This window comes from Oncorhynchus clarkii, chromosome 9, assembly GCF_045791955.1.
Source record: "Oncorhynchus clarkii lewisi isolate Uvic-CL-2024 chromosome 9, UVic_Ocla_1.0, whole genome shotgun sequence".
In the NCBI taxonomy this organism is placed as follows: Eukaryota; Metazoa; Chordata; class Actinopteri; order Salmoniformes; family Salmonidae; genus Oncorhynchus; species Oncorhynchus clarkii.
In genome coordinates this window covers 54031899-54041341 of record NC_092155.1, presented here as the reverse complement: position 1 = coordinate 54041341, position 9443 = coordinate 54031899, and the positions used below count along the sequence as shown (strand labels likewise).

At 41.8% G+C, this 9443-nt stretch overlaps 1 protein-coding gene across 1 annotated transcript; it reads right to left on the bottom strand.

Moving 5' to 3' along the window:
• Positions 1 to 656: 656 nt before the first annotated feature.
• Positions 657 to 9435, bottom strand: LOC139416549 (scavenger receptor cysteine-rich domain-containing protein DMBT1-like). Its single transcript, XM_071165297.1, has 11 exons — positions 9387 to 9435; positions 6167 to 6208; positions 5436 to 5762; positions 5260 to 5283; positions 4819 to 5136; positions 4197 to 4526; positions 3556 to 3888; positions 2311 to 2352; positions 1898 to 2215; positions 1722 to 1766; positions 657 to 1401 (listed from the first exon to the last, which is right to left on the bottom strand). The coding sequence occupies exons 1-11, from the start codon at positions 9427 to 9429 to the stop codon at positions 1379 to 1381; spliced, it is 1845 nt and encodes a 614-aa protein (XP_071021398.1). The 5' UTR covers positions 9430 to 9435; the 3' UTR covers positions 657 to 1378.
• Positions 9436 to 9443: the final 8 nt, after the last annotated feature.

Here is a 9443-nt window from a genome sequence, read left to right as displayed (position 1 = left end):
TTGAGACGTTTCTACAACTTGATTGGAGTCCACCTGTGGTAAATTCAATTGATTGGGCATGATTTGGAAAGGCACACTTCTGTCTATATAAGGTCCCACAGTTGGCAGTGCATGTCAGAGCAAAAACCAAGCCATGAGGTCGAAGCAATTGTCAGTAGAGCTCCGAGACAGGATTGTGTAGAGGCACAAATCTGGTGAAGGGTACCAAAAAAATTATGCAGCATTAAAGGTCCCCAAGAACACAGTGGCCTCCATCATTCTTAAATGGAATACGTTTGGAACCACCAAGACTCTTCCTAGAGCTGGCAGCCCGGGAAAACTGAGCAATTGGGGGAGAAGGGCCTTGGTCAGGGAGGTGACCAAGAATCCGATCGCCACTCTGACAGACGCCTTGCAAGTCTTCAACTTGCAGTTTCATTAAATAGCACCCGCAAAACACCAGTCTCAAAGTCAACAGTGAAGTGGCGACTCCGGGATGCTGGCATTCTAGTTAAAAAGGTTAAATACTTGTTTTGGTTTTTAATCTAACGATGACCTATTGTTGCTCTCTATTGATAGAGAAGATGGAGAGGAACTTAGCATGTGAACTTACTCTTATGTGCACCTTGGTGAATATATGGGTAAAATTCCAAATTATTTTGAAGAACAATACAGTATTTGTTTTGATTTAATTAAAGATATTTAATGATAATTCACAATAGACTAGCTTGGGAATAGGACACACAGCATTCTACAAGTAACAGAATGTCCTAACCATGAAAGGAACAATACAATGTTTAGTATAACCAGAAAAATGTCAACAAACCTTTAAAATACTAAATATCATTAATTAATTTAAATTAAATCCATTAATTGAACATTTCCCAATGTTTTCTGATTTTTGGGGGGAATTGAATTTAGTTCATATACTGATTTGTTAGTTACAGCATGTGAACACTATACAAACCATTTTCAAAACCTTATGCATATTCATCTTACAGGTCATGTGATTGCATTTGAACTGTATTTGAGTTCAAATTCAGAAGGTCTTTGGTGCTTGGCTGGCCTAGGTTGTTTTCACCTTCTCGGTCCTGGAACTGTGACACAAGATCTTCTTGGCATTGTGTCATTATTGATGGCCATTGTGAATGATACATGAGGCAGAATTTGAAATGGTTCCACCCCATTTTCTTGCAGAAAGCAAGAGTCTTATCTGGCTGGAAATGAATTGTTACGGACTATGGTTTACCACACTGTATTTTTAGAAGTGTGTTTAATTTGCACAGCAGCATGTACCAGCTGGAGAGAGTTGACGACAAATAGAATTAGAACGTACATACAGTGTCTATGGTTAACCCTTGATACTCCTAGACTGTACAGATGAGAGATCTATATGCTTTCAGAAACCTCCGGAACCAGAACCTAAAAATAGAAAACAATCAAATATTGAGACATGTGCTATGATTTGTTTCACACAGACTTTTACGCAACATCTAGGTATTTGCTAACACTAACTTTTGGACTGGTTTCTGCTTAAAGCCCCTCACATTTGCTGATGACCTTTTTTTAAAGGATGACTGTTCTGTTGTGTGTATCAGGGGTTGGCATAAGCGTTATGTTCAATTACATTACACTCAATCAATCAAACATTTATTTTAGGGTTGAAGATGGGTTGAAGATGTCAAAAGTTGGATATGAATTGAATCTGACCCACTGGAATGATGAATAAGGATGTAACTTACCCTGGGTCCATGATGAGTTGAATGGCTGGATGCCTCCAGAAGGACCTGTCAGTGTCAATGAACAGAATATTCAGTTACATTTATTGTCTTGGAGTTACAGTGGTGATGTTAGTACTGTTACCAACATAGACAATATCATGATATCTAAACTTCATGTCATTAAACAGTAATCTTACCAGTGCAGGTAACTCCTGCATCTTCATAGTGGACACAGTTATGGTTCCCCAGTCCACTGTGGGGACACTGCAGCAAAGAGTCTTCAGAGCCAGAACAAGCCAGGTCATCCAGAGAGATGGAGTCACTTCCTTCTCCAAACTCTGCAGATCTAAAGGCCTCTTGAGCTTCTCCACAGCCCAACTCTCTGCACACCACCTGGGCATCTCTCAGATCCCACCAATCATCACACACTGTACCCCACTGGCCAAAGTGGAACACCTCCACTCTACCAGAGCAGTTGTTGGTGCCGTTGACCAGACGCACTCTGGAAGTGCTATCTGTAAAATACAAGAAAAGCTGTGAAGATTAACAGATACTGGGATTGTTGTTGAGTTGAAAACTTTGTAGATGGAATATGAAGAGAATACATTACCGTAGGTCCATGTGGAGCTTTGCAGGATGTTCTCTGTGGGACCTGTAAAAAAGATACAGTATTCCTGAACTCCATGTATTACGTTTTCTGATTTATTCAAGTAAAAACTTTTATTTTATTTTTTATTTTACCCCCTTTTTCTCCCCATAGTAGTTACTATCTTGTCTCATCGCTACAACTCTCGTACAGGCTCTCATGTCAGACAAGGTCGAAAGCCACGCATCGGAGCATCCTCCGAAACACAACCCCACCAAGCCGCACTGCTGTGCACAGCACGCATCCAACCCGGAAGCCAGCCGCACCGATGTGTCAGAGGAAACACTGTGCACCTGGCGACCTGGTTAGCATGCACTGCGCCCGGCCCGCCACAGGTGCACGATGAGACAAGGACATCCCTACCGACCAAGCCCTCCCTAACCCGGACGACGCTAGGCCAATTGTGTGTCGCCCCACAGACCTCCCGGTCGCAGCCAGTTACGACAGAGCCTGGGCGCGAACCCAGGGACTCTGATGGCACAGCTGGCGCTGCAGTACAGTGCACTTAACCACTGCGCCACCCGGGAGGCCGACACTAGTACTGTTAACAACTTAGACAATATCATGATGTCTGAACTTCATTCCACCAAACATGTATCTTATCAGTGTAGGTCTTCATAGTGGGAACAGTTTTGGATCCCCAGTCCAATGTGGGGACACTGCAGCAAAGAGTCTTCAGAGCCAGAACAGGCATCTATCTGATCCCAGTCATCATCACACACTGTACCACATTTGCCAGAGTGGAACACCTTCACTCTAGCAGAGTAGTTGTTGGGGCCGTTGACTATATGCACTTCAAAGATGCCATCTTCATGGTAAAGGTAACACATATATTTACTTGTCTTTGACTATGTTTACATGCACACAATACTAAGATTAATATGATAGTTTGATTAAAATGTTTAGATGCTTTGCAAGAATGATCACCCTTACAATCTGGTTTATATGGACACATCTGACGGGACTTTGAAAAATGCAGAAATCGCCAATCAAAATAAAAGTTCCATCACAGTGACCATATTATTTTTGGGAAGCCTATTTGATCTGAGTTTGTACATATAAACTATTTCTAAGATGCATATTTTCATATTTTCCGAACTTACTTTACTCATGCCAAAGAGCGAGTCTGGCACTGCTCGTGATAGCACATGCACAGATTAAATAACCTGCAGGTACCCTGACAACCCTATTTTTCCCAACCTTTCTTACCTGCACAGATGACTCCTGCATCCTCATTATGGTCACAGTTGTGTACCCCTGGTTCACTTCCGATGCAGTCTTGTAATGATCTCTCTGTGCCCTCACACGATACATCATCCAGAGTGATGGGTCCTGAGCCCTGACCAAAACAGGCTCTACCTGGGGCTTCCTGGGCCATCCCACAGCTCAGTGCTTGACACACCACCTGGGCATCCTTCAGATCCCAGTCATCATCACACACTGTACCCCACTGGCCAGAGTGGAACACCTCCACTCTACCAGAGCAGTTGTTGGAGCCACCGGCCAAGCGAATTGAAGGTCCAGCTTTGATAGGTAAATAATCTGTTAACAAATTGATGCATCAGGCTGTGGAGATTATTGTGTAGTGTGCAGACAAATGAATGTACTCACTCTGGTGTGAACCTGCAATCCATAGGGAGGAACATGAAAAACAAAGAGTTGTTGCATATACTGTATGTTACCTTGAAAAGCGTTATTAATAAATAAAGCTAACTGTGCCTTAAATGAGCTGAAATTTGTAGTAGCTGTTTAGATAAAACTCAACCGAAGATTACAGTTTCGCCCATAAACTACTTTCAGGGTCAGGAACCATCTAACAGTAAAATACAGAACTTCCCCTTTAATCTCACCTGAGCAGACCACACTCGCATCCTCAGGATGCATGCAGTTATGCTGACCTATCGCCTCAGAGGGGCAGTCAAAGAGAGTGCCTTCTGTGCCAACACAGGCTATGTTGTCCAGCAGAATGGGAATGCCAACTCCCATACCAAACCAGGCCTGTCCGGGGGCATCCATAGCCCACCCACAGCTGAGCTGTCTGCAGACCACGTCAGCGTCGCTCACGTCCCAGTCATCATCACACACCGTACCCCACTGCCCCGCATAATACACTTCCACCCTCCCTGAACACTGATCAGGACCATCCACCAGCCGGATCAACGGGCCATCATCTGGGACCACTGGAGAGAAGAGTACATTATTTTAGGTAGTCTCAAGGCTTGGTTCCTCAGTGCAGTATATGTTTGCTTTGTAAGGACCATTCATATTGTCAATTTGAATATAGTTTTATGGAATTTATCTGACTGTTTCTATCTGGGTCCTCTTGTTCTTGAATTGAATGTGAGGAAAATATTAAATAATGAAAAGGTGCGTGAGATATTGTGAAAAACAGGTATTCAATTCTCCTTAATTAATCTCAACATTAACTATTTTATTCAATTGAGCTTACTGCATTTGTAGGCTTAGACTTACCCATCATGCAAGTTACACTGGCATCTTCATCATGGCCACAGTTATGGTTTCCTATCCCTCCTGAGTTGCATTCCAGTAAAGATCCCTCACTTCCCATGCATGCCACATCGTCCAATAGGATTGAGCCACTCCCCTCACCAAAGTAAGCCTGGTGAGGAGCCTCTGTGGCTGGTCCACAGCTCAGCTCCCTACATACAACTTGGGCATCTAGGAAACCCCAATTATCATCACAGACTGTCCCCCAACTCCCATCATGGTAGACCTCCACCCTTCCAGAGCAGTGATTGGGACCATCAACTATGCGCACTGTCAAGCCAGCTGTTAAAAGGAAGGGAAAGTGAGAAACACATTACGGCCATTAACGTTTTGTTTTTCAAATACGTATTATGACTCGTTCTGCAACTGAAACATAAAGTAAGGAATACTTTTTTTTTTACTCACAATGGGAGTCTGAAGGGGGTTGACCTGATAGATGGAGAGAGGGGGGGGGGGGGGGGGGGGGGGAGACAGCGACAGAGAGAAATGGTAGCATTAAACAAGCCCCTAGTTAAAGTTGGTAGTTTAGATGCATCTTTATAGCAAATTCAAGCACACTTATAGCAAATTCAACCACTCACCTGACTGACCCTCACATATCACTCCTGCATCCTCAAAGTGTCCACAGTTGTGTGATCCAAGTCCATCTGAGCTGCAGCTAAGCAGTGACTCTTCATTCCCAGAACATTCCACATCATCTAGCCAGATCTCCCCGTTACCCCCGCCAAAGTGGGCCTGGTCCAGGGCCTTCTGGGCTGCCCCACAGCCCAGTGCTCTACACACTACCTTGGCATCCAGCAGGTCCCAGTTGTCATCACACACTGTACCCCACTGGCCTGCATAGTACACCTCCACCCTGCCAGAGCAGTTGTATGGGCCATCCACTAAACGTACTCCTCCAGCACTGACTGAGGCAAATAGAAAATAATTGTTTCGTTAAGTCTCACGTTAAGGGCTCTATTCAATCTGTATCGCTGAAGCATTACAGATTGTGCACTAGAAATGTAAAGATAATTTCTGATTCAGCCGACATATGCAGCGTTTACAGTAAATGCAGTCTCAGCTAACGCGGAAACATTACCTTTAAATTTCAATCACGCTGTAATGCTGAACTACCGCAATACGGATTGAATAGAGCCCTATTTAGACACTTTGAGAATTTATATGATAGTCACACAAAGAGGTACTTTAACTACAGTGTATGACTGACATCATGTAATTAAAAATATTTATGGAGATTAAACTTGCCAACAAACTCAATAACAGAACTTATTAGAAGTCTATGGTCTCAGTGCTTCATTATTATACTTACGTCTGTCTAGAACTCGAGATGCTCCTTCATTGGAGCAAACAACTACATGAGAGGAACATAATGATAAAACATACAATAAGTTAAAGATGTTATATTTTATAGCCTTGTCAAAGGTTATGTGTGTGTGAGAGTTGATAGGAGGTGGACACGGATGTGTTTCAGTCCTTATTTGCTATTAGTTAACAGATTAATTGGAAAACAAATTAGACCAGGATATTAGTAGTCATATACTTCACAGTGCTGTTTCTGAACTTTCACAAATCAATATGGCATTTATACAACGAAAATGTTAGTGAGCAGAGTCATCATTGTGGATTTACTCAATAATATTAAATAAATAATGATTTGCAGAGAACCTTGCACAAAACTACTATATGAAATCCTAGAGCCCTGTGTTGTACACAAAATATGAATTGTGTTTTAAGCATTTTGTAAAACACACTACTTGGGACAACATGGGACAAACATTTTCACATATAGTTAACATAAATATTAATGTATGGTATTGTTAAAATACAATTTGCTCACCTGCAATCACAAATGCTAGGTACCACTTGCACTTGGGTGTAAGATTCATGATCAAAGTTGAGAATGTCATGTATGAGCCTTTTTATAGCCAGGTTTTGTTACCTTTTGTTGTGTGTCACCTGATTTCCTCAAAGAGGAAAACCGATATCTAACAAAAGGTGGCATTTATGTATCACTGAATACATATTACATAACACCAGTGAAGACTACTATTTGAAAAGAAACCACATAAAGGTATCTTTTCTGGGAATAAGAGTAACACACCATTTATCAAAACAGAATACAAGCTTTCTGTGCTGGTTGCTCTATTGATTTTAGGCTCTGATTAAAGGAGAGCTCAACAATGAGGGGACAGATTTTAACAGCTAAATGAAAGTTGTCGGGTTATTTAATAGCACGTGAGAATATCAGGCATGGGCTGACACCAGCTCCATGATAGAAAGTATTTTGAGAAAATAGAATGTATGTATTTGGGTAGTAGTTGTTTCAGAACCATATTAAAATGTTCCAGGTTTTCCTCTTCCCACTTTCAATTCCCTGGGGGGTAGGCCTGTTTCATGATAGGTAGTGGGATGGGGTCAATTTTAACAAGCTAACTTAGAAACAAAACTATTTTATGTAAATGAGAGACTAAAGCAGGAACAATGTGTGTGGATTTGGCCTAGAAGACATGACCACAATACTAGAAATCCCCTTTAGAGGTCATACAACTGCTAACGCTCTTACTATTGGTTTTCAAACAATATTTAGGCCTAATTATAATGAATGAATACAGTGCCTTGCGAAAGTATTCGGCCCCCTTGAACTTTGCGACCTTTTGCCACATTTCAGGCTTCAAACATAAAGATATAAAACTGTATTTTTTTGTGAAGAATCAACAACAAGTGGGACACAATCATGAAGTGGAACGACATTTATTGGATATTTCAAACTTTTTTAACAAATCAAAAACTGAAAAATTGGGCGTGCAAAATTATTCAGCCCCCTTAAGTTAATACTTTGTAGCGCCACCTTTTGCTGCGATTACAGCTGTAAGTCGCTTGGAGTATGCCTCTATCAGTTTTGCACATCGAGAGACTGACATTTTTTCTCATTCCTCCTTGCAAAACAGCTCGAGCTCAGTGAGGTTGGATGGAGAGCATTTGTGAACAGCAGTTTTCAGTTCTTTCCACAGATTCTCGATTGGATTCAGGTCTGGACTTTGACTTGGCCATTCTAACACCTGGATATGTTTATTTTTGAACCATTCCATTGTAGATTTTGCTTTATGTTTTGGATCATTGTCTTGTTGGAAGACAAATCTCCATCCCAGTCTCAGGTCTTTTGCAGACTCCATCAGGTTTTCTTCCAGAATGGTCCTGTATTTGGCTCCATCCATCTTCCCATCAATTTTAACCATCTTCCCTGTCCCTGCTGAAGAAAAGCAGGCCCAAACCATGATGCTGCCACCACCATGTTTGACAGTGGGGATGGTGTGTTCAGCTGTGTTGCTTTTACGCCAAACATAACGTTTTGCATTGTTGCCAAAAAGTTCAATTTTGGTTTCATCTGACCAGAGCACCTTCTTCCACATGTTTGGTGTGTCTCCCAGGTGGCTTGTGGCAAACTTTAAACAACACTTTTTATGGATATCTTTAAGAAATGGCTTTCTTCTTGCCACTCTTCCATAAAGGCCAGATTTGTGCAATATACGACTGATTGTTGTCCTATGGACAGAGTCTCCCACCTCAGCTGTAGATCTCTGCAGTTCATCCAGAGTGATCATGGGCCTCTTGGCTGCATCTCTGATCAGTCTTCTCCTTGTATGAGCTGAAAGTTTAGAGGGACGGCCAGGTCTTGGTAGATTTGCAGTGGTCTGATACTCCTTCCATTTCAATATTATCGCTTCCTTGGGATGTTTAAAGCTTGGGAAATCTTTTTGTATCCAAATCCGGCTTTAAACTTCTTCACAACAGTATCTCGGACCTGCCTGGTGTGTTCCTTGTTCTTCATGATGCTCTCTGAGCTTTTAACGGACCTCTGAGACTATCACAGTGCAGGTGCATTTATACGGAGACTTGATTACACACAGGTGGATTGTATTTATGATCATTAGTCATTTAGGTCAACATTGGATCATTCAGAGATCCTCACTGAACTTCTGGAGAGAGTTTGCTGCACTGAAAGTAAAGAGGCTGAATAATTTTGCACGCCCAATTTTTCAGTTTTTGATTTGTTAAAAAAGTTTGAAATATCCAATAAATGTCGTTCCACTTCATGATTGTGTCCCACTTGTTGTTGATTCTTCACAAAAAAATACAGTTTTATATCTTTATGTTTGAAGCCTGAAATGTGGCAAAAGGTCGCAAAGTTCAAGGGGGCCGAACACTTTCGCAAGGCACTGTATGCTTGTAAATCTCATATCTTGCACTTTTAAAGAGCATTGTCTTTGGGTTATGAGAGGCTCAATCAGTGTGAATGAATTTAGCATAATCCCCTCTGCATAATCTGTTTTTGAAGCAGGCATTGAATTTCAGAACACATGCTTCAGAAGAGGCACCCGTTCTCTCTCTCCCTCTGCTTTATCACAGACCACGTCGGAAATCTAGGTCAAAGTTCATTTGTACTTTTCTTGTGCTAACTTGCAGCGTATATGTTTGTTGTAGTAGTCTCTGAAAACACTAGATAAGCAGAAAGAAATGTATTCACCCACGGAGAAGTGAAGAAACAGCCACTGCCTGGCGTTTATTTTCCATCGCCTTGGAAATAT